Source organism: Danio aesculapii, chromosome 12 (genome assembly GCF_903798145.1).
Source record: "Danio aesculapii chromosome 12, fDanAes4.1, whole genome shotgun sequence".
Lineage (NCBI taxonomy): Eukaryota > Metazoa > Chordata > Actinopteri > Cypriniformes > Danionidae > Danio > Danio aesculapii.
In genome coordinates, this window is record NC_079446.1 from 28,786,966 (window position 1) to 28,813,927 (window position 26,962).

The 26,962-nt window shown below is 35.1% G+C and overlaps 1 protein-coding gene across 1 annotated transcript in view; it reads left to right on the forward strand.

The window, feature by feature from the left end:
• The window catches only part of skap1 (src kinase associated phosphoprotein 1), a 50,039-nt gene that overhangs the window by 10,646 nt on the left and 12,431 nt on the right, over nucleotides 1–26,962 (forward strand). Inside the window, exons 5-11 of the mRNA XM_056469657.1 lie at nucleotides 8,666–8,746; nucleotides 8,823–8,906; nucleotides 9,463–9,587; nucleotides 9,706–9,769; nucleotides 12,787–13,032; nucleotides 15,848–15,892; nucleotides 18,238–18,344. Of these exons, the coding sequence (XP_056325632.1) occupies nucleotides 8,666–8,746; nucleotides 8,823–8,906; nucleotides 9,463–9,587; nucleotides 9,706–9,769; nucleotides 12,787–13,032; nucleotides 15,848–15,892; nucleotides 18,238–18,344 (752 nt within the window). The remainder of the gene's footprint in view (nucleotides 1–8,665; nucleotides 8,747–8,822; nucleotides 8,907–9,462; nucleotides 9,588–9,705; nucleotides 9,770–12,786; nucleotides 13,033–15,847; nucleotides 15,893–18,237; nucleotides 18,345–26,962) is intronic.

The window sequence follows — 26,962 nt, forward strand, 5'->3', positions numbered from 1 at the left end:
TTTTACCCGAAAACGTAAAAATGCAAAAAGCTTTTTGTGAGGGTTAGGTAAGGTTTACAGAAAATATTATTAGGTCAGTATAAAACACTATAGTTTGACTGTACAAATACTATCTGTCTGGCAATGTAATACTGTCTTTTTTGGTTCAAAAGTGTATGGTTAAATGTTTTCTTCTTTCCTAATATTTAAATAATTATAAAATGCACCTTTTAATTCTGAGATAATGTGTGTGTAATTTGAAATAAAACTAGAATTTCACAGGCCTATCAAAACCATTATGTAGCAATGATAAAATGAAATTATATCTGATACCATATTGTTCTATGAAACACAACACATTTTTAAAAATAATCCAAGTCAATTAATCAATTAATTAAAATATTACAAAAACATTTACATTTAAATTAATAAACTGAAAATACATTTAAATACTTATAATATATAAAAATACAAATACTAATTTGATAAAAATACTTATATTTTTACAAGCTAAATAGTACTTGCACCTCAGAAATACAGTCCGTTCCGAAATACGAGACTCCCCGTTCCTCTTTTTTCTTCTCAAAGCAAAGTCTTTATTTCTGATTGTAAATTGATCCAAAATTATATGGTTTATAGACACATAAGTAAAACTCCAATACTATATTTAAAGCAAATTAAATAATTAACAATAGCTAGCCTGAATGTTCCACAATGTTGTTTAACACATAAAAAGTACATTTAAAACAATTTTTGTTCAACGCCAAATTGTTAGATATATATCTGTACCTCCAGATCCTTTTAGTTTCTCATGTGAAATAAATTTAAACTTTTCCCCCTTCTTTGTAGCATTCATTTTAAACAGGAACCTGCTCATAACTCTTGCAGAAGTAAACACACTCTCGTTTTTATCGTACATTCATGCTTAGTTAGTTCATTTTTCTTTGTGAATTGGCTATAACCGACAGCACCGGATTCCAAGCTTTCTCATGCCTCAGCTCCACCAGTTTAAGTATATTTCCACATCTCGCCGTGCTCATTTTTCTCCGCAGCCGTGTGTGATGATGACACTGCTTTTGAGTCATATCTCCTCCGGCTGTCGCACCTCAGTCCACCTCTCTGCCATCTCAGGATTATAGTATTCGCAGTTAAACTTTTGAATGGATGTCATAATATATGGGGGTAAAATTTATAGAGCTCCGGTCTCTGAACGGAGGACCCCCTTTGCTTTCTCTGCTCATTGCCAGACTATAAATTCTCCTCTTGTACAGTGCGCCTCGTCACTAAGGGAACAATGTTGTGGCACTAAAGCATGCTAAATGGTTTCCCACATCATGTGTGAAGCCCACAATTGCGCCTTTAAACAGGGGCCGGCTAAAGGTCCATCCTGGAAATCTTGCAAATAATAAGTAATACTGCAAAAATGTTCAGGGGCCGCATGATTTCCAGTCTCATGTTGTGAATAACAGATCCTTTTCATTCAAATCGAATCAGTTCTTGTTAAGGACAATTTAGAGAGGTGATGTTCAGTCGAGCCGTTCACCGAGGGATCTTTCTGTCTCAGTCTTTCGCTCCCCCCTTCCTAATGCCTTTCCTTCTACTTTCTCACCCTCCTAATGTTTGCCATGCGCAGGCATTGCACAGAGGCCACTGCCTTTGCCTTTAATGAGGAAAAATGTGTCAATTTGCTGTTCTCTGTGTGCAGTTTGCGTATTGGCGAGTGGTACGGGGGGGTTAAGGATGCTGGGAGTGCTGCTTTTTTCTAATCAAGTGCTGTACAGGAGAGCGCAGTAATTCGGTTCTCTCCATCTCTCCCTGATCAGCATTCCTCCCCTGCCTCTCCCTGCGGCCCCCCAGGGACCCTTGTGCCTTCTGTTTCACCTCATCTCTGAGGTTCATGCTGAGGTCAGGCTGTGTGTCCCATACGCACAAGCACTTCTGGGAGACATGGATATGACATCGATCTGATGCAGATTTCTTGCAGTGTATATATATACTATACTTTAATATACTGTATATGTAATATATTTACAAAAGAGATTTTACATACATAGAAAGTATATTAAAATGTCCAATATTTGTTCAAATAAATTTCATTATTCAGTTTAGCAGATGTTTTTATGTAAAACTGAAATAACATACTTCTAGTGAACCATATTTAATAAGAAATATGCCTTTAACTGGCATTATTAACAAGTTGGAAATTGAACCTATTAACAGGTTATTATTAAAATAAAACACTCAAAATTAAAATAAATGAAAAAATGGAAAGAAAAATACTAAATTGTTGTTCTAAATTGTATTTTATTTTATTTTAAATGATAAAAATGTCCTGCTGACACATGGAAAAATCTAGTGATTTGGAGGAAAGATGTATGAAAACTTAAATTTTTAAAGCCATTTAATTTTTCAGCAGATGATTGTTGTTCTTAATATTGGCCTTATAGCCGTTTTGGTGGGCAAATCAATAGATGAACATAAAATGAAAGTATGCATTATGAACAAGAAGGATAAAATGTACTGTATTTATTTATGTTTTATTTTGATCTTTAACATTTTTTGCTATCATCTTATGCTTTCTTAACTTTTAATAATAAATAAACCTGCTAATTATAATCTTCAGTAATAATACCTTTAATTCTCATTCTTCTATTACAGTGTTTTGATGACTAATTTTAGTTTTAGTAATTCATTTTTAAATGTTTTCCATTTATTAGATATCAGCCATTGCATGAATTCAGCATGCAGTGTTCTGTAAGCAAATGAGATCTTGGTGATTGGTTAGTAATCCTTCATGGACACAGTTAATCAATCCTGTTAATAAGTTAGTGGCCTTGAATTTTGTGCCCACTGAATCTACAATAAATCATTGCATTGTATTGATGGTCGCTTTCGGAAATGTCAAGGTAAACCTGTAATGCATTCATGCAAACCTAAATGCACATATGTAAAGAATATGAAAAGAAATAATACATTTGACACAAATGAAGAGAAAAACACACTCACAGTGCTCAGCATATATAAGTACACCCCTCACAAATCTATCTTTTAAATTCATATTTTTAATAGGAAGATATACAATATTATATTTGTGCATATACATTAGATTAGTCAGTACTGGAGCCAAATCTGGAGTATCTAACAAAATAACTCACAATAACTGCCCAAAAACTAGTACACCCAAAATTATGTTATTTATATGTTCTAGAAAATATTAAATACAAATTTAAAATAGAGTAAAAATCAAGAGAAGAAAAAATAGAAAATTTTTGTTGAAATTTTGTAGGTTGTAAATTTTTTTTGCGATATTTTGTTTGAGTTTATTTGTATTATCTTTCAATTTCTGAATATGTTTGATGACTAAAATATTACTTTAATAAATATATCTGTTTAATAAATATGTTTTGTTTAAATGCACCGAAATACATTGCCTATATTCACAGAGAAATGGATAAAAATATTCATTTTCAAAATGGGGTGTACTTAGTTATGCTGAGCACTGTATGCTACCATAACATGAATTGTATAAGATGATTTTTTTATTAAATATTTTTGTAACAATGTGAAATTCCAGAGTAAATTATTTGAAAGTTTCAATTTAATATATCCTACTAGAATTAGATTAATTATTCAATTTAAAAGATTATGTAAAAGATTATAATGTAAACTTTGGTTAACTGACTTTGTCAGGCATCATAAAATGAACAAAAACTAACTTAAATCTGTAAACAAAACTACTGTATATTTTGACAAACTCTGCATCCGTCACTACTGCCTGTGCCCTGTCATTGACTCACAGCCACTCAACTGTGATGCTATTTAATGCTGTTTTACATTAACTTCCTTGGATCATTACGGCATCAATCAGATTTTTATAGCTGGATAACCTGCTGTGCTCATAACATCACCTGTGAGCGCAATATTACGCATGTTGCTGAGGGTGTTAAATGTGCACAGAGCCCAGCTTTATTATCCGATATCCGAGCTTATGACAAACGCTAATTAATTAAATAGTATATGAGGTTGTTTGTTCACCACTCATTTGAGACCTGCTGCTCTCTCTGTCAAATTCGTTTCCGTGTCATTGTTACAGAAGGGTTTTCTGCGAAACGAGTCCATGTGGAGTAAACACAGCAGTGCATTGGCGCTGGCAGGCGGTGTGCTGTGGACTGATAGCAGTAGCATGACCTGGAGCTCTGCCTACCTCCATGCTGCAGAAGGAGAGAGAGGGAGGGAGAATAGGCCGGACATCTCTTGGTTCTCTGGTATCCCGCTGAGCTCCTCTCGTGGCATCAGTCCCCTCTCTCCCGCTGCCGTGGCACTGATGAACATCCCTCTGTGTGGCACGCTCGATGCCTCACTCCACCAATCTCAGCCTGCCACATCGCAGAGGCCGTGCCATGCATCACCACAAAGCGTCTAGCAGCCGCGGAGAGCGCCTGGAGGAAAGTCATTAGCTTTGTGTCGCTCCTTTTCTTCTCTCTCCTCGTTTTTCTTAAAAAATAAAGGTTCCAGCATGCTTTTTAGTGATGCCATTTTGGGTTTCTCAACAAATTGTTTATAAAAGATTATTTTAATGATCTAATCCATTTTATAACATAAAGAACCTGCATTTTAAAAGTTCTGTAGTTTTTTTTTTTTTTGAATTTTTTTATTATAGTTTTTGCAGACACAAAAACAAGGAACAGACAGACAAACCCATCATGAAACAATAATCTGTGCAAAATGTTAAATAAAGCATGAAACAAGGAAAAATGGCCACATACAAGATATAAATAAATATAACCTACAAAAAACACAGCAATGGATGTAAAGAGAGAAAGAAAAAAAACGTACAAATCTTCAGAAATTAAACAACACTATTAGTGTTTATGGTGTTCTGGAAAAAAAAGACTGGATCCCACATTTTATCAAATTTTGCAGAGTTCCCAGAAGTTCTATATCTAATTCTTTCCAAATGTAAAATGGAGCTGAGTCCAAGAAACCAGTCAGAAAAAAAGAGGCCTAACATTTTTCTTCCAGAAACAAAGCATAACCTTTTTAGCAATGATCAAGCCACAGATCCCAATGTACACATCTGCAATTGTCACATATCAGATGTGCAATGTCAAGTACAGTACATAATAGGTAAACAAAATCTGAAATACAGCTGGAAATTAATGTAATTTGTAGATTGTGGCGTTAAAGTTCATAATTTGCTTGAGTTTTTTTCTCTTACTGTGTTTAAAGTGAGGTTAAAGCATTCAGGCACAAGAAACAGATTACTTACAAAGTTACAAAGAATAAATAGCTCTTTTTTGTGAAAAAGAACTCTTTGTTCAAAGGGATATATGCACAGCTAATGTTTTTCAGCCAATGATGAACTTCCGGTGAAAGGTTTATGTGACTATTTTCAATTTCAAAAGATTCTGTTTACAGCATCGATGTTGTAATGTAATTCAAATACAATCAGTTAAATAGACTTAAGCATCCATTTGTTTGTTAAAGTGTAAAATGAGCCAAAAGACCGTTTAAATGCAGGCGCCATCATTAGCAGCAGGCTAGCCTAGAAACTCCATTGAAAATAATGGGGTACAATTAATTTCCATATTTTAAAGACATGGTGCGGAAAAATAGAATATAATGCAGTGCTTTTTGTTTGGTCTGAAACCCACTTTATATCGTATCTCAGCCAGGCAGTGATGATCGCTGTTTTTTTTTAAAGAAATCAGATCTTACACGCAGCGATTTTGTATGGTATGACAATTCACTGGAAGCGATGAGGCTGGCGGACTAAAATTAAAAGTCTGTGTGCATATACCCTATTAAAAGGCTTACTGGATTCAAGCGTTCTTTATGGAACCATCAAAGCCAATAAAAAAATTTATTTTATATTTTAGAGTTAATAAATATGAGAGCACGATCGCCTTACAGCAAGGAGGTCGCTGGTTTGAGCCATGGCTGGGTCAGTTGGCATTTCTGTGTGGAGTTTGCATGTTCTTCCAGCGTTCGCGTCGGTTTCCTCCAGGTGCTCCGGTTTCCCCCACAGTCCAAAGACATGTGATATAGGTGAATTGAATAAGTTTAAATGGCCGTAGTGTATGTGTGTGAATGCAAGAGTGTATGGGTGTTTCCCAGTGTTGGCTTGCGTCTGGAAGGGCATCTGCTGTTTAAAACGTATGCTGGATAGGTTGGCGGTTCATTCCGCTGTGGTGACGCCTGATGAATAAAGGGACTAAGCTGAAAATAAAATAAATAAATGAATATATTAGAAGTTTTGATGCTGCTTGTTATGTCTGAATATAGTTGAATAGGAGAGAACTAAATAAATGAATTCAGAATGCCCAGAGCCTCAGTGATGTAACACTCTGAAATATTCATAAACATCCACAGCACATTTAAATAGAAATGATTGGTCTTATGCTAATTAAGGAGTGTGAATGCAAGGGGTGATAGTTAAGAAACCTCACTGCTCTCAATAATTAAAAATGCAATTTAAAGTCGAAATGAAAATCCTCAATGCCATGTGCATTTTTATGGCGCTTTAATAAGTCCACAGAAATAAACGACTCTGTTTATGATGGTTTCAACTGTGCACGTTGATAAAAAAAACATGGGAACTGATGGAATGTAAGAAATGGACAGAAATATAATCTGGTTCAGGCTCTGGTTTTTGTTCTCTGTGGCTTTATAAATGTCAAGCTCTGATTGGTCTGAAGGAAGTGACAGAAGTTGAATGTTGTGTCTGTTCGTCCAATCAGAGTCTTGGGTTTCCTTGGAGACAGTTGAGAAAAGAAAAACATGCCATTTTTTTCACTAGGTGAAATGTTTGGTTACACTGCTACCCTGTGGAAGGATCACGAATACAGTGACCGTCCAGAAACCCGCCCACTGTTTGGTTTCCAGGTTGTAGGTTGTGAAGAATGACTGAACACGAATTCGCCATTCATTTTAGCCATTGCTTAAACCTCTGAGCGCACCGTGGGGTCAGACAGCAAGGCCTGAGGAAGAAGGTTGTCAGTAGGTGTGTGAAGATTAGAGAGACTGTTAATTGTGCGTCATTCTCACATTTCTTGTGTTTATTCTGAACTATTACCGGGGCTTGACCTTTTAGATAAATGAACAGAGGGGGATGTGGATGGATGAGGGGAGTAAAAGGTGTCGGGACGAAAGCGTACAGGGAGAAAAATGAACCGAAAAGTGGCTGGACTGAGGCCTCGTTTTTTTCTCTTTTTTTTGATGATACATCAGCTTACCCTTGACAAACAGTTGTATTTATGATAGCTGTGTGTTCAGAAAAGGCTCACGTATGTTCGTGAATGAGAGCGAGGGTCAAAGGGCTCCTCTCTGAGATGGTCATCTGTCTGATAAACTGGACACATAACATGGCAGGCTATACAGACTCGGTGGTGATGTCACACAGACTGGGTGCTTTTGATGAGCCGAGTCTTATTTATGGGTCATTAGATTCACATAGCTGTTATATACACCTCTCACACTTGTTGTTTTTCTTTTAACTTTTTTTCTCCGATGACAAATTCTGTTGACTGCATAACATTGCCTGTTAAACATCCAACCACAGCCTTATAGCTCAAAGACGAGAGATGCCACAGAGATTAGTTCAAGAGAAGGAAGCATCTGCTCATGTTTAAATGAGTTTTTAAATAGGCCTGGTAATGTGCCCAGAGGCCCACCTGTCGCCTACACTGTCTTTTAGCTCTGGAGGTTTGAAGCTGATGAAAGCTGGAGCATGAGGGTGAGGATTTGTGTCTCATTTCCCTGTTTGCAGCAAATTGTTCCCCTGCGCTGCCACGCTCATGTGCCCTAGAAAACATGCTAAAAATAGGTGCGTGGGTGCAGATTGAAGCGCAGCACGCCCTGCACCACATTTTGATATATTCCTATAACAGTTGTCATCATATTAGCAATGCTTTCAAGAGATGGGGACAATTTTTTTATGGGTGAACCCCCTCTCTTTTATACCAAATGAGTCAGTTATAGCACTTCTTATGTTGTCAACTATAAGGGGAATTTTGGAAGGGAAAAAGCATCTTTATACACATCCTCTTTTTAAGGGTGCATATATCCATATTTATCATATATATTTAATTTCTCACAGACAGTTGAAGTCAGAATTATTAGACCCCCTGTTTATTTTTCCCCCAATTTCTGTTTAACAGAGAGATTTTTTTCAACACATTTCTAAACATAATAGTTTTAATAACTCATTTCTAATAACTGATTTACATTATCTTTGTCATGATGACAGTAAATAACATCTGACTAGTTTTTCAAGACACTACAATACAGCTTAAAGTGATATTTAAAGGCTTAGCTAGGTTAATTAGGCTAACAGGTTAGGGTAATTGTGCAAGTTATTGTATAACGATGGTTTGTTCTGTAGACTATCGAAAAAAATAGCTTAAAGGGGCTAATAATTTTGACCTTAAAATGGATTTTAAAAAATAAAAAATTGCTTTTATTCTAGCCAAAATAAAACTTTCTCCAGAAGATAAAATATTATCAGACATACTGTGAAAATTTCCTTGCTCTGTTAAACATAATTTGGGAAATATTTAAAAAAGAAAATATAAATAAGCAACATTGTTCTGTTCTATTATTTATTTTTAGCTATTTATTCCTTTTTAGTTTTCACTTTGCCGCATTGTTTTTCACAGCATTATTTCTCTTGATTTCTGATTGACAGTTTTTGAAGAGATCCCTCTGGTGGCTGCACAAGACCTAAGTAACATTCTGAAGCAAGGCTATCTGGAAAAGAAAAGACGAGGTAAAGATCTTTAAAAAATTCATGTGTGTCTTAACATCTGCAAACATTTATACATTTTTCAAATTACTTTGGTCAGATCACAGTTTCTTCAGCATGGAATGGCAAAAGCGATGGTGTGTTCTGAACAACACCATATTTTATTACTTCGGGAGTGATAAAGGTATGTCTTGTTCCATGTAAATACAGTGCTCAGTATATGTAAGTACAACCCTCACAAATCTTTTAAATCAAAATTTTTAATAGGAAGCTATACAATATTATATTTGTCTATATACATTAGATTGGTCAGTACTGAAGCCAAAATTGGAGGTTAATGGTAATGGTCCAAAAAGTAGTACACCCAAATGTATATGTTATAGAAAAATATTAAATATAAATTTTAAAAGTAGGAAAAATCAGAAAAATGAAAAATTTAGATGAAATTTTGTAGGTTGTAATTTTTTTTTTGCAATATTTTGCTTGAGTTTTATTGTATTATCTTTCAATTTCTATTTCTATTTTAGTTTGGTGACTAAAATATTATTTTAATAAATATATCTGTTTAATAAATCTGTTTTGTTTGAATGCACCAAAATACATTGCCTATATTCACTGAGAAATTGCTTAAAATATTCATTTTTAAAATGTGTGTACTTAATTATGCTGAGCACTGTAAGTATCAACAATATTAAATACAGAGATGCTGAGAAACTTTACATTTGGTGCTCTGAATTCAGACAAGCAGCAGAAGGGCTCGTTTTATATCAATGGTTACAGTGCAGAGTTGGTTCCCAGTTTACGCAAAGACTCCAAGAAGAACTCCTGCTTTGAGATGAGTGCTCCTGGAAGACGCTCTTACCAGGTTCAACACACACAAACACACTCACATTAACCCTGACGTTCAGTCAGTCATCCTGCTGTCATTGCAATGAAGAATGAAAATAGCCTCCAAATCCACAATGATAGCTTTTCCTCCACAGTTCACCGCCAGCAGTCCTCGGGAAGCAAGAGAATGGGTGGACCAGATCAATTTTGTTCTTAAGGGTAAGCCACACATGAAATGCATTTTTATTGAAATGCAAAACATATTTATATCATTTTATAAATGCATCTGACTTGGGCTGAGCACCACGGTGATCATATTGAGGTGAAAAGGGCAGTTTTATAAAAAAGAGGCATAACAATAACTTTCCCTCCGGCACAGCCAATAAGACCAGCTCTAGACCTCCTCATGCTGCACGTCATTGAGCTTCTGAGCCCAACGTGCCTCAGGCTGCCTCCTCTTCCCCGTAGCACTGCGCTCTTTACAGGAAATTGATTGGGATTTGCCCGGTCATCCTTTAGGGGCATCGATCTGGTCCTGCTTGGCATCCAGGCAGTGAGGATACGATAGCCTGTGTTACAGAGCTCAGTCACCTGCAATCAGGCTCTCGCTCCATCTGAGACAGATCTGAGGCATCCTCGCCACTCTAAAATGGGCTCAATGCGGCCCTCTGATTTGCGGGAAGTAATGGACACTCCTGAGATAGTTTTCTCCCTCCCCATCCCCCTTCGCACATGTAGATACAGCCAACTGGCACAAGAGTTCTGTATTAGCACTGTAATAAATGTCAAGTTTAACACCTTTATTTTATTATGCTATGGTGGATGACAAAAATCTAAGAATGTACTAAAAATCAGTAAAAGGTGAATTGAAAATTAAAACAGATAAAACAGATAAAGTTTACATGAAATTGAAATTTAGTAAAAAATTAGAAAAGTTTTATTTAATTGCAGTTAATAATTAATTAAAAACGAAGAGTTGATGCATCTTGTGTCCCACTGTCATTATGGAAAATTGTGGCAAAAAAAGAGAGAAAAAAACTAGACTTAGAGAATAGGAAGTTAAAGTTATTTTCATTGGAATTTCAATTTATTTCTTAAATTGAATTATGCCTCTATCCTATTTGGTTACACTTTATTTTGATGGTCCTCTTTAGCAATTTTGTCGACTAAGCAAATTTGCGGCTACACGTCAGCTAACTCTCATTATTAGTGAGTAAGAATAGGTTATTAGGTTATGCTTATTATTAATGTAAGATTAATAAGTTGGCAAGTTTTGTTTTGCAAAGTTACTTAAAGTCAGATGAATATCTGTTTGGAGACAGATACCAAAATAAAGTGGTAGTAGAGTAGTAAATATTAAGCTGTTTACTAATACTTGTGCTTCAAGAGTGTGATGAAATTCAGTTGCATCTGCAAATGTAGAAAACAAAAAACAAACAAACAAATAAGTAAATAAATAAGGAGGCATCACGGTGGCGCAGTGGGTAGCACAAGGTCGCTGATTCGAGCCTTGGCTGGGTCAGTTGGCATATCTGTGTGGAGTGTTTATGTTCTCCCCGTATTCGCATAGGTTTACTCTGGGTGCTCCATTTTCCCCACAGTCCAAAGACATGCGGTATAGGTCAATTGAATAAGCTAAATTGACCGTAGTGTATGTGTTTGAATGCAGGAGTTTATGGGTGTTTCCCAGTGTTGGGTTGCAGCTGGAAGGGCATCCGCTGCGTAAAAACATATGCTGAATAGGTTGGCAGTTAATTCCATTGTGGTGACCCCTGATGAATAAAGAGGGTAAGCCGAAAAGAAAAGGAAATGAAATGAAATAAAATAAAAACTTCATAAATAAATAAATACATACATACATATTTGGCCACTCCAGTGCAAGTGACTTGATCAAGGCTCATAATTAGTTGTGTAAACTCTCAAAGTTCATCTGAACTAAACAACAGTTGCTCTTGGTGAAGCAGGTTCATACGCACCTCATTTTGTTTTTGTGTGTTAATGTCTACAACATGAAACAGTTGATAATCAGCTGCTTTTGTTTTTTTGTAGCTGGTTGACATAAACTGGAATTAACGGAGTCAGAACTTAAAATGGCATATTACAATAGACATAATATAAATAATGTAATAACATATTATGTAGATTTGGTACATCACACAATTAATAGTGCTATTTTACCCAAACATCAGTACAGCTGTTAAGCCATACTGATTTTATACATGTTTAATAAACAAGTTAAAATTTAAGGGACAGTTCTCACAAAAATTTTAATTGTCATTATTTACACACCCTTCACTTGTTGCAAACATAAATGCGATTCTTTCTACTACTAAGCATAAAATAAAGTTTATTTTGAAGAAGTAGGAAGACAGACTCCCACGAATGAATCCCAGGTTTGAAAGAAGTAGGGGGTGAATAAACAGATTTTCTTTCCCATTAATTTAAGAATTAATGTTTAATTTAAGGCTTCTTTTCAAGATTAGGAAAGTGACGTAAGACTGAAGACTAAAGTAACTGCAGCTTAAACTTCAGTTTAGCCAGTACAGGAATAAATTACATTTGAGAAATATTAAAATAAAGATAAAGATAAAAATAAAAATAAAAATACATTGAAATAGAACCATTTTCACCAGTGGTGTCAAACATAACTGTATGTACAATGTACTGTTTGCCTGATGTTGTTTTAATTGTTTAGGCATTTATCATTATTTTTATAGCTTCTCTCAAAGATCTGAGCTCAACCAGGGAAAATGAGACTGAGAAACTAGAAAATTCATGTTATTTTGATGTCAACTTTTTACACAAATGGCATTATGCTGCTTTTATCATTGGTTTCACTTAATTTTGATCATTTAAAAATATTGATGACTGTAAGTAAATTTGCATCTACATGTCAGCTATCTCTCTTTAATATTAAGAGTAATAATAGATCATTAATATACTGTTAGTTTAAAGTTGTTAGTGTGAGATGAATAAGTTGGCAAGTATTTACAAAGATACTTACAGTCTGTAGAATATCTATTGGGTGGTAGTAGATATTAAACTGTTTCCTGATACTCCAGTTGCTGTAGAGTGTGACCGGTTTCAGTTGCATCTAAAATAATAAATCTAAATCTAAATATATTAAAATAGAAGCATATTCACCAGTGGTTTCAAAGGCCAGTACATTGGTTATTTGTTTGCTGTACCTTTCATTGTTTCTGTGTTAGTGATTGATTTTATGGCTTCTCTCCAAGATTTGAGCTCAAACTTCATCCCCTTTGATGATGATGAGGAAGAAGAAGAGGTGGAGGAAGAGGAAGAGACATATGATGATATTGAACGAGCAACCACACCACCACCTCCACATCCCGGAGCAGCATCTGCACAGCTTACAACCCCGAAAAAAACTCAAAACAGCCGTGAAGAGTGGAAACACCAAGCGCTGCCTCTGGAAGATGAAGAAGATGATGAAGAAGAGGACATTTATGAAATACTTCCAGGTAAAAACAACGCATCTCACTGTAAACAAATCAAGGGGATGCTATTGGTTTTTAAGTTTACATGACTGTAAATTTCACTAATGGCATCAGCTCTTGATGGGATTCAAGTGGAGCAAAGCTAGCAAGGTTGTTACCATCAATGCTAAAATGTTGAACATCGTCAATAAGAGCATATACATCAAGATCTGGTCACCCAAAGTGATAGCAGGGCCCTCGCAGGACCTAATGAGATCTCTGAGGAGAAATAGATCACTCTGGAGTGCTGTCGTTTTCACCTTATTTTGCCATGTGTGCTGGGCAGCTGAGCTGGCCACAGATGGCGGATCGAGTAACCACCTCTCTCACTTTTCCGCCCTTCATTCATCTCCCTCTCATCATCTTGTGCCTCTCAGATTTTCAGTTTGGAAAAGTGCTGAGCAAAAGTGCTTTTATGACATTGTCTGAAAAGTGCTGAATTAAGTGTTAATATGCGAACTAATGGTTTTAAAGAAACGATTTACATGCAATAATATAGCACATAGATCAAAAATTTGAGGAAGATTTATTTAGAGAAATTTAATTTTTTGATTAGAATGAAATTGATGAGTTAAATTTAATAAAAAAACATTTATTTAAACTTTGAGCTACAGTGCTCAGCACATATAAGTACACCCCTCACAAATCTATCTTTTAAATTCATATTTTTAATAGGAAGATATACAATATTATATTTGTACATATACATTAGATTAGTCAGTACTGAAGCCAAATATGGAGCTTATCTAACAAAACAACTTACTACAACGGTCCAAAAACTAGTACACCCAAATTTATATGTTATAGAAAAATATTAAATACAAGTTTAAAAAAAAGGGAAAAATCAAGAGAAGCAAAAAAAAAAGTAAAAAATGTTGTTGAAATTTTGTAGGTTGTAATTTATTTTGCAATATTTGGCATGAGTTTAATTGTATTATCTTTCAGTTTCTAAATATGTTTGGTGACTAAAATATTATTTTAATAAATATATCTGTTTAATAAATCAGTTCTGTTTAAATGCACCAAAATACATTGCTTATATTCACTGAGAAATTGCTAAAAACATTAATTTTCAATATGGGGTGTACTCCGTTATACTGAGCACTATATATGTTAATTAAAGAATTCTGTAAAATGCTAACATGTAAATTAGCTGCTGCCTTATTTTAGGCTTAAACAAATTAACTTTATAAGCAATTATAATGTAAATTTTTATTAGATTAAACTTACTTAAAACATCAAGTCAAATGTTATATAATGTTGTCTTCATTTAATAAACTAAAGTAACAAGCATAACTTAATGATCATTTTTTTTCACACAAATATTAAGCACTATAACATTTCAGCATTGGTAATAATAATAATAAAGCATGTTTTTGAGCATTAAATCACTACAACAGAGTATGAGATGAGGATCAAGTATTGATAAATGTTAAAATATATGTAAATATAAATAAATAAACCATTTAATTTTTTATATTTTTTTCACAATATTACAGTTTTGTAAAGATAAAATTAAATAAATATGTGCTGCTGTATATTAATTCACAATGTTTGCTTTAATTCCATCACAAAAATGAAAGATCTTTTTCCTGTAAATGTTTTAGATTCAGAATGCACAGACACTGTAAAAAGTAAATAACCTATATGTCATGACAACACGAGTTTTGTATGTTTATTTAATGTAAAAAAATCAGGATTGAAAGATATAAGGTCACAACTGCAAGAAATGCAGATTCGAAGTTGTGAGAATGAGGAAAAAAGAAAAAAAAATTATGTGTTATGTAAACTCATATTTGCTGGCAAATAAGTCAGTAATCCAAGATATAACATAAGAACAGCAAGAAAAAAGTCAGAATTAGCAAGAAAATGAGAATCCCAATATATAAACTCATAAAATGAAGTATAATGGCAGAATTGTGAATTACAAACTCGAAACTGGATTTTTAAAAATGTCAGAAATAGAATATATAAACTCAGCTTTTCTAGAAATAGTCAGAAATGGGAAATGAAAACAAGAAATAAATTGAATAGAAATAGCAAGTAACATTTCAGATTTGCAAGAATTAGGAAATGTTTTTCTGTAAATGTTTTAGATTCAGAATGCACAGACACTGTAAAAAAAAGTAAATAACCTGTAAGTCATGACAACACATGTTTTGTATATTAATATAACTTAAAATAAATCTAGTTCTACATTAGTTTCAAGTCAGTTTACTTATAAAGTCAATTTAGTTAAACAAACACATTTTTACACTGCACACAATTCAAATTTTGACAACGCTAATTAACATATTTAGTTATAAAAGTAAGCCTTCAACAACACGTTTTAGACATACATTTTGCACGTGGGCATATGGCAAAGGGCTACTTTAGCTTTACAGGTTTTTTTTCTGTATGCTGTTCCTGGAAGCTCAGGGCAAGCGCGTGCTGTGGGAAGTATAGGGTTGCTGGACGGTGGTTTTATCGGCAGGCTGACAGCGTGAGGATGGATGTGGGAGACAGAAAGCTGGGCTATCACTGTCACCTCATAGACCTAGAGGTGCCACGCCCAGAATCAATGCCTGTCTGCCTGAAACACACTAGCCATCTAACCCAGCCTGGCACCTCCGCCATAAATCACACAGGAGCTGCAGATATTGTTTAAAACTCTTAGAAAAGAAGGACACAAATTTGATCCGGAAGTTGGAAGATGTAGCGTAAATTGGCAGAATTTGATCAATTAATAGATGGCACTTGTTCTGTATTTTTATAACCTTTGAACTTTTTATACTATACTTTTTAACTATTTATTTTCCAGATGATGAAACTTCTGACAATGCTGAAGAGTGCAGTGAGAGAACTGGTGAGTACTTTATATGTGTTTATTTGTGGAATTTATGGAAAGAAATTCTGTTTTAAAATCAAGAGGCTTTAAGTTATGCCAATTATTGACACACTGAGTTTTAGTGGGGTTTATGTAAATCAGCTTCGATTGTTTTTATGTTGAAAACTCACTTTCTTTCAGACCATAATATCAGACCAAGACAGGGGAGTAAATATTAGAGTTAAAATTTTTTGGTGAACTATTTCTTTAAGATAAAGAAAGATTTCTATTATCATTTTTGGCACTGTTGATATTTAATTATCACAAAGAAATTAACAGACATAGCAGCTAATGAACCTCTGAGTTATATTAGGAATTATGTTATATAATTCAAAGATTCATTAGCTGATATGTCTGTCCATTTCTTTAACATTTTAGTACATTTTTGGTTTAACATACTTAGGTTTGTTCAGAAAACATTACATATATGAAGAGTTCAGATGCAAGAGCCTCTAAATGCCAGCAGAAACTTTCTTCTAAAAGTCTTCTAAAAGTACAACAACAAAAAAAAAACATTATCCTTATTTCATTTAGCTTTATCTTGTTCACTCAACTTTTGAAAACATCAGCTGCACTGACCTAAAATTATAAGTCAGTAATTTAAAACACATTTAGTTGGGTTAACATAAGATTATTAGTCTTCTGGAGAGGTGAACTACTCTGTAACAAAACTTTTTAAGTTGTGCCAACTGAACTTTTTTTGTCTGTAGAACTAGAATGCCTGAAGTTGAGTAAACAAGTTGAGTTGAGTTTTTTCTCGTATAGTCATAATTTTTTTTCACCTTTAACTGATAGGACAGTTGAGAGTATAGACAGGAAAGCATGGGGAGAGGAGAGGGGAAGGATCGGCATAGGACATCGAGGTGGGAATTGAACTCAGGTTGCTGTGTACACCATAGTGCCACGTGTTAACACACTAACCACTACACCATTGGCGCCGACGTGTACTTGACTTTTATTAACATCGGCTGCACTGACCTTAAATGTGTGAAGTTGAGAGAACTAAAAAAAAAACTCTTTTGGCAATTGGTACTAAAAAAAATACATTATCAAAACAAGCAAACAAAAAAACAGGAAGGCACGCTTCACATGTGACACATTACAAAACATTTTTCCCTGTTTGTCCTGCCATGTTTTGATCCTTCTCTTGTTTACCATTGTCCTGTTTACTCCTGTTCTGCTTCTAATTCTGTGTCTAATAAATGTTTTGTTAACATTTGTCTCTGGTTTAGTTGTTTTTTTCAATTGAACTGTGTTTGTTTGTTCTGATAATGTATTGTTTCTTAGTATCAATTTCCACAAGAGTTTTTTTAATCAATCAATTTCAGACATTTTAGGTCAGTACAAGTGATGTTTTCAAAAGCTGAGTACATGTCGATGCCAATGGTGTAATGGTTAGTGCGTCAACACTCCGGTGTTCACGGTGACCTGAGTTTGATTCTTGCCTCGAGGTCCTATGCTGATTCTTCCCTTCTCTCCTCTCCCCACACGTTCCTGTCTATACTCTTTACTGTCCTATCAATTAAAGGTGAAAAAAATCATTTAAAAAATAATGTTAAGTACAAGTGTAAAAACAAAAGGATATAAGGATTAGTTTTTTTTGTTCACTCAACTTCAGGCATTCCAGTTTTGCAGTCCAAACATTTTCAGTGGCCACAACTTAAAAAGTTTTGTTACAGAGTAGTTCACCTCTCCAGAAAACTAATAATCTAATGTTAACCCAACTAAATGTTTTTGTATTACTGACAAATAATTTAGGTCAGTGCAGCTGATGTTTTCAAAAAGCCAAAGGAAGTAAGGATAATGTTTTTTTGTTGTTGTACTGACTCAATTTTTTTTACAGTGTAGCGTTTTTACAGGCTCCTATTTTTATGTTCAGTATTTTCACTTTTATAGCAAACATTAAGTTCTTTTCATTCACTTTAAATTGAAATAACTCACATAAACATAGGATGTTGAGAAAAATGCTAATTTTAGAAGAAAATATCGGAGGGCATTTAGAGGCGTTTGCATGTGAACTCTTCATATATTAAATCTGATATGGTTGCTTACAAAAACACAGAAAGGATGTCTACTGAAAATGTATTTTTATTTCATGTCAAATTTATAATTTGTATAAACAATGAGTTGAACCATCTCAGATAGCCGGAGCATGGCTGTGATTTTGTCATCGGACTGTTTATGTTATTATATTCTGACAAGTATATTTGTCAGCTCTTACTTTTAATCTCTCTGCGACTGACATGTAATTGAACAAGCTTTTATTGATGGCAATATTTGCGAAAGTGTATTGATAAAATCTTCTCTTTTTTTCTCAAATCTAGGGACCTCAGATTATGCCAATTATTACCAAGGATTGTGGGACTGTGAAGCTGAGGGACCGGACGAGTTGGCCTTCCAGAGAGGAGATTTGATCTACATCCTCAGCAAGGTCTGTGCTTCCTCACATCTCCTGCATAAACACACACATACAAGGCCAGAGTTTTAGTTCAGTGCTGTTGGCTTCGTGGCCTTGGCTGATTTGTTAGTTGCAGCGCTCTGCATGTATTTGGATTTTTTTTCTCTTATCTCGCCCTATCCATCTCCTCACTAATGATGAATAATACGCAGCTGGCCATAAGATGAGTCATATCGGTCAATACTCGCTGACTTTCTCTTAGCAGCTATTCATTTACTGTATTCTCAATGACAACGCTGGGATGTACTGCGCTCAGTCAGTTCATTCTTATTGCAGCATTATGAAAAAGTGCCTCAGATAAAATATAATGCATGAGGATTTGCGGCATTCTTTTTCTACCGCTCTGATTGTTGTGTATCAGTCACACAATGCAATGAATAGCGTATCAGCAACACGTTGTCTTTATAAGAAAGCAAATGATTTTTCTCCAAGAGATTTGCGAGCAGCAAATTGAGCGTGTTTTGTAGCATGCCATATTGACATAAGAGAAAACTCCTTTTACATCTGTGGCCTGTAGACGATTGCAGTGCTGTGGCCACACAGGCACTTTCTCAATAATAGGCTGTTGATTCATTGCTGTAGTTGTGTTTCGGAAAATTGAGTGGTCGGCCAAGCAAACCACTTTATTTGATGCATTCACTTTAATCTATATGTTTTTGTGTTTTACAAATGGGATGTAAGCAGGAACACATAGTGTAGCTGATTCTTAAAGATACACCAGTGAAATAATCAATGTGTTTTAATTTTGCCTTTGACTTAGCTCGATGTTATCTTAAAGGGATAGTTCACCTAAAATTAAAAATCCATTATTGATGTTCAAAACCGATCTGGAGTATGTTTACCAAAACAACGACATAACTCGCAGCTGAACTATCATAGTACGATGCATCGTTTGGGAAAAGAACGATGTAGTGACGAGTGTTTCCCAAAACCATAGTTGCTCTGTCACAGATGCATCGTTTGGACCACATTAGTTATAACATAAAACGCCCATAATGCTCTAAACGGGGTGCAGTAACTACTTTAGAGAAAAAAAACATAATTTTTTGTGCAAATTATATAGTTTTACACGCAAACGATTTTGAAATCCAATATTATTTTTAGTAAAAACATGCACTCGTTTTCCATATTAATTGAATATATGTAAATGACATATATAGGACCAATATATGTTTCCTTTACAAATATTATTGAGATTATTCCATAAAAAATCACAAAGCTAACACTTATTCTAATCTCATATATAAATCATATAAATAGGCTTAATATACAGTAGGCTATTTATTAGGAAATGAAAAAATCCTACTTAATAATAATAATAATAAATATTATAATTTTTATTTATTATTTTATAATTTATTTATAATTTATTATTATTATTATTATTATTATTATTATTATTATTATTATTATTATTATTATTAAGTAGGATTTTGTTTATTTGTTTATTTCTTTATTTTTTTTTTAAAGTCTACTTTTATAATTTGACACATTCTGCAGAAATGTTACAACCAACAGGCCCATGTCATATACAGATACATTTCTTAATAAATAACCTACTTTTAATTAAAACCGTTAATGTATGCACTATTTTTGTTTTCACAAGCCTTGGAGACGTAATGTAAATTCTGCTTTTAAATTATCTCACCTATATATTTCGTCATGAGCCATGGCTGTGTTCAAAATGGCATAAATGTTTTCAAAATGCACTGCAAAGGGAATGCAGTTGTCAATATAAAGATTGTTAAAACAAAACTGTAAAAATACTTTGAAAGCAAATTACACCTAAGAGAGATGACTTTAATGTTTTTTTTTTTAAATCATTCAAAGTTTAAATGTTAGAATGTTAAATGAACAGGGCATAGGGGGGATAACGACAAATAGAACACAGCCAGGAACGCTCCAGTTACTAAAGTAACCCTCGTTCCCCAAGGGGGGAATGGAAATGCTATGTGGAAACTTCTACTATGGGGATTTCATCATAGTGGAAATTTCCACAAAGCATTGACGTTCCCTTCCCGAAGGGGAACTATGCTTCTAACTACATCTCTAGAGGTGTAGTTGCAAGTGTACAAGTTTGCGCTGCAGTTTGCGAATGTTCGTTGGAACGATAGATTTGGGAAACACACAAATCAATAAACCATGTTTTTAACGACAGAACTTGTGACCTTAGATAATGATGGTTTTAGGAAACGCAGCCCTGATTGGTTATTCAGCAGCGAAATAGAGCATGTAACCAAGTAAACAATTCAAGTAATAAGGAACACAATGCGAGGTCACTCAGTATATCTTTTGTTGTTTACTACATAATGAAAAAGAAGCCTTTAGTGGGGCAGAAAATGTACTTATTTTGCTCACCTGGGTTTGAAGGGAATTAGCAATTTCTCCTCAACTTTTTTCTTTATCGACCCGGTTGTGATATTGCTCAGATGACACATGAAACAGGATCTCCTGTCAAATTTCCACTAGTTTTCCTCCAGTTCTTGGGCCCAAATAAACTGAAAATGAGCACTTTTAACTTCTCCCCTAACCTCCCGCTGGCATGCAGATACCAACACTGGTGGATGCTGCTCTCTCAGGCTGTAAGTGATCGCTGATGTTATTTTCAGTCAGAACACATTTCACATGGCATGATTTGAATCGCCGACAGCCATCACTGAGTGATTCTCTCAGATCGGGTCTTTGATAGTTCACATTGTGTGATTGTTGCTCATGTGCACGAGCACCGATTTGCCTGTGATTTCCGGCATTTGTCTGCGATTTCTCAAAACCTGTCGGTGAGTCAAAATCAGGGCTAAAATCATGCAGTCTGAACTCGGTATTACTTGATCATTGTGTCAAACAAGAGACACCTATTTTATAAATTTTTTTAGAAATTTTTGGCTTTTTTGCCTTTATTAAGTGGATAGGACAGTATTTCAGACAGGAAGCGAAGTGGGAGAGAGAGAGAGAGGGTAGAGACGGGAAGTGTCCTTGAGCCGAGATTCTAACTCGGGATGCCCTGAAGTGCTACTGCACCATATGTAGCGTGCTAACCCCTAGGATATTGTGCCGACAAGAAACACCTATTTTAAAATGCATATTAAATGCAATTAAAGTTTAAGTAAAGTAAAAATTTTATAAATAACATTCAATGTTCAATGTCAGGATAAGAGTAAAAATGCTCCATCATCATTCAGTGCAATAAATATATTAGTATAAATAACACTTTACAAAAATGTTAATAGACCTGGTAAAAAAAAACAGGTAAATTGAGTGGATTGAATGAAGTAATATTAAAAAAAGAAGATTTAAAATTTGAATTTAATAGTATTTTGTGGCTGGATTGTGATTTAGTTTTTCAATATATCAAAGTGTTCTAAATATGTCTGATAAATAGAAAATATAAGATTTCTGGCATATACTATTGTTACAGTAAAAATCTATAAACTGCAATATAGCAGAATTCTCTTTTTCAAGTGAACTATATCTTGACTGAAAGAATTCTACTATCATTTATTTTGTCACAGTTGGTTTTTAATTATGATTAATAAACTGTACAGAGGCTGCACAGTGGCGCAGTGGGTAGCACTGGGTAGCATCACAGCAAGAAGGTCGCTGGTTCGAACCTCAGCTGGGTCAGTTGGCATTTCTGTGTGGAGTTTGCATGTTCTCCCCGTATTCGTGTGGTGTTTCCTCTGGGTGCGCTGGTTTCCCCCACAAGTCCAAAAACATGTGGTATAGGTGAATTGGGTAGGCTAAATTGTCTGCAGTGTATGTGTGTGAATGAGTGTGTGTGGATGTTTCCCAGTGATGGGTTGTGTCTGGAAGGGCATCCACTGCATAAAACTTGCTGAATAAGTTGGCGGTTCATTCCGCTGTGGCGACCTCAGATTAATGAAGTGACTAAGCCGAAAAGAAAATGAATGAATAAATAAACTGTACAGACATGACAGCTAACAAACCTCCTGTTTAAATAACAGAACAGTCAAAGCAGGTTTGTTCAGAAAACACTAAGTATATATTAAATCTGATATGGTTGGTTACCAAAACACAGAAAGGATGTTCACGGGCCATTTATTTTTATCTCATGCCATATTTATAATTTGTATAAACAATGAGTTGAACCATCTCAGATAGCCGGAGCATGGCTGTAATTTTGTCATCAGGAGTATTTATATTTATCAGCTCTTACTTTTAATCCCTCTGTGACTGACATGTAAGCACTATTTTTGTTTACAGTGAACAATAAAAGTCACTGGGATCCAGTGGATTTGGATTTTGCATTTTAGACTAAAATCTTTCTTTCAAAATATCATCTTAGAGCATCACAGAAGAAAGTCATACATGTTTGGAACGAAGCATGCTGGAAAAAAACATGTAATTGAACTGGCTTTTTTTGACAGCGATATTTTCGAAAGTGGCTGCACTTGTATCTCTCGAATCTTGTAGACCTCTTCAGAAGCGTCCTCAAGTATCATTTCAGACAATGTGGGGTTGCTGCTGCTCTTGTTTTACGGGTGTTTCCCCTGGAACGTTGACCTTACTGAATGAAATATAGGCCCGTTGGCTAGAACTCAAGCCTAACTCTAGCGGTCCCACTCATAAAGCAGTGGTCATAAAACCGGAGTGCATAAATTCTGCTGCACAGAGGCGTGGAGGGGAGGCCAAGTATATTTGTGTCAACACCAAGCGTAATTACAAGGTGATAAAGACGTGGAAAGTGCTAAATCAATTCCGCTAACCAACAGGTTTTTGAGGCAGCACTATGATTGACCGCTGCAAAGTCACAAATCAAAGAGGTCGACAGCGCTGTCACAGCACTGGTGTAAGCAGAGCGTACAGATTAAAAAAAGCTCTCTCATCAGTCTTTATTGATCCACCACTTACATTGAATAAACAGCTATTCGGCTCATCTACACAAATCACTTCACATATCTATAATATGTGGCAGCATTTTTTTTGCAACTGCACAACATTGTTGCTTCATTGGGGCTTATTACTGGAGTGTTTTGTTTAATTCAATTCAATTTGTAGTGGTAGTTTTTTTAGATTTTTCTTTGTCTCTACACTAAATTATGAATGTGATTTTAATGGTTAAAACCTGTAATTGGTTAAAAGCATTTTTACAATGCAATTTTAGAGAGATTTACAGTAAAACACCATTAAACTTAGTTTTTAAAAGTGATGAAGACAATTCATACACTGTAAAACCCAATAGTCAACTTTATCAAATGAAATGAGTGTAATTAACTCAAAATTGACTGAAAGTTAATTGTACTCATTTGAAAAGAGTTTTCAGCTCAGTGTTGAAGGTAATGAGTTAATTAAATACCTCATTACTTCAACTTAAATGGAGTAAGTTCACAGTACTCATACAGATTAGTTTAACTCAAATAGTTTGTTGCAATTGGTTTCCTCAAATGGTTTGAGTTACCTTAACTTATTGGGTGTTACAGTGTAGTTTATAGTGAAAAACATAAATTGATAAAATTACCTTTCTAACACTTTACGTTAGATTCATTCATTAATTTTCCTTCGGCTTAGTCTTTTTATTTATCAGGGGTCGCCACCGCGTAATAAATCGCCAACTATTCCAGCACATGTTTTATGCAGCGGATGCCTTTTCAGCTGCAACCCAGCACTGGGAAACACCCATACACTCTCGCATTCACACTCATACGCTATGGCTAATTTAGCTTATTCCAAGAGGAAACCCACGTTAACACGGGGAAAACATGCAAACTCCATGCAGAAACGCCAACTGACCCAGCCGGGGCTCAAATCAGTGACCTTCTTGCTGTGAGGCAAAAATGCTAACCACTGAGCCACCATACCAAAATACCAGCACACCAAAATCAAAATCTCTCTTAATTGAACACTTTAACTCGATCACAATTAATGAATGATTATTTTATTTATTAATTTAATTTTTTTGCGCTCAGTTCACTAGTCAATAGGCTCACATATTACAAGTGAGAGAGATTTTTGAATGAAGGGTATATTACTTGATTTTAAAATAATGGAAGGAAACACACACTACCATCTATCTGTGGTTATTTACTGAACATCAACATTGAACAACTGAAATTAAAACACATGTTGGATAAATAACTTGCACTTTTGGAAACAAAATTAATTATTTTCAGTGTTTTTCATATTAAATGTAGAAAATAAGCAGTCTCTCTTCTAAATAAACTAACTCATGTATATCCTGTAAATAATGTTTAAAGCAGTTCATTTCTTGAATCTTCTGTAAACAAATACTTTAATGTAAATAATAGTTTTAATGTAATGGAAAATATGCCATCTCAAGGCATCTCTGGTGCAGCTTACAAGCATCGTCAGTGTAGTGCAAAGTAAGGCTCAAAAATGGGTCCATCGTCCATCCTGACCAGAGATCAGATGTAGCTGCAAAGTGGCCACGGAAGTAAAAATCAGCCTCAGTCTAACAGATATGTGGTAGGGAAAGTAATTGAAAAAACTGTCCTGGGAAAATTTGATCGATTATAGGTTCTGAATGTCGATTTCAATTACTTTTCGATTAATTGCTCAGCCCTACTTTGATTCGATTTTAAGTAAAATATTTTTCATCTTTATGGTTATGTACACAAGGGTTTTATTTTAAATATGTTGTTTAATATTTATTGCATCACACTGCATGCAATCTATATGCTAGTATTATTTGCTTAATCTGTTTGTGATCAAATGCATTTTTTAAATTTGTTAAATTTGTAAAACCTAAAATGTTTCAATCATACTTTTATAGCAAAGTTCGGGCAACCAAGGCTTTAATTTGTAGCACTATTTTTGTTTACAGTGAACAATAAAAGTCACTGGGATCCAGTGGATTTGGATTTTGCATTTTAGACTAAAATCTTTCTTTCAAAATATCATCTTAGAGCATCACAGAAGAAAGTCATACATGTTTGGAACGAAGCATGCTGGAAAAAAACATGTAATTGAACTGGCTTTTTTTGACAGCGATATTTTCGAAAGTGGCTGCACTTGTATCTCTCGAATCTTGTAGACCTCTTCAGAAGCGTCCTCAAGTATCATTTCAGACAATGTGGGGTTGCTGCTGCTCTAGTTTTATGGGTGTTTCCCCTGGAACGTTGACCTTAATAAATGAAATATAGGCCTGTTACAAAATGTTAAAATCATACTTTTATGGCAAAGTTTTGGCAACCACAGATTTAATTTGTAGCAATATTTTTGTTTACAGTAAACAATAAATGTCAACGGGGTCCAGTGGATGTGGATTTTGTGTTTTAGACTGTAAAATCTTTTCCTTTCAGAAGAAAGTCATACATGTTTGAAACAAAGCGTGGTGGAAAAAAAACTTTCTGCACTTCACTGCCTAGACGAAACCCAACATTAATTTTAATCTACCAGTGATCTATTAATATAAAGTTGATTTTGCATACAGCACTGATAACAGCAGTTATCTTCAGATCAGCCATTGTCTTGCTGTATATGTTGCATGCCGTAACATCGATCTGCCAGCTTTGCACTCAGTCCTCAGGGCTGAAGAATCACAGCAAAAGGATATTTGCTGATATTTTTCATCCTCCTCTAATCACATAACATGTTCACTACCAAACACATATACTTTAATGTGTCTTATTGTTGTAAATCTGGCTCTTTGCGCTGTATTCAGTTGAAGGGGCCCATGGTGAATTTTTTTAAACCATTCTTTTTTCCTCTTCAACCATGCCATCCTTTTACATTCCTAACTCTTAATTTATGCCCCTAGATTCAAAGTACATGACTCCCAAAGGTCAGACACAACGCATGCCAGAATTCCCAGTGGAATCCTCTTAAAATCCTGGAATGAGAAGCAAAGAGATTTATTGCACTAAAGATGGAGGCAGACATCTCCATGACTCTTTTAACATGCAAGCCCAGTGATATCCCTTTCTTTCAGTTCGTCCTGGCCTTTCTACAGCATGTGCTTTATACTTTCACCGTTAGGGGCTGTAAACCAGGCATTCTGGATGCCAGTCTTGTCAAGAGCCAACCCACTATTAACATCCAGACGCTCCATCACTTTGGATGTGGACACTACTGCCACCTTCTGGCTGAAGTTTATATACTTTCTCTATCTGGGTGGCCGTTTGCTGCTGTTTAAAAAACCTGTGGAAAAAAACTCCTTGCGTGTAACTAATTGTTTTTATATTCACAGTTTTTTCATATTAAGCATTTCAGTTTAATTGGAAAACTACCACGTTTACGCCATTTGCATGTGTACGTATCAATTTTCTCACGTTTCACTGTGCAAGTTTTACAGGTAGACATAAATGTGAATTTGCATGTGAATATGTGGTTCTCACAGACGAAACCGGGTGATTGTGAGTGTTATCTCCTCCCTATTGGGACACATCCTCGTAAACTTCAGACAGATTACTGCTCTGGTTGGCCTCCCGCCCAGGGGGTCAGTCTCCTACAAAATGCCCAGAGAAAAGGAAAAGGTGCCATAAAAGAAAAGGAAAATCCAGTGGAAATAGATGCTCCTTTTTAACTCATTCTCACACACTCATCTAAGGACCTGCCTTCATTGTGGCCGCAGAGGCGCTCTATAGACATATATTGAGCTTTCTATTTACCAGCAG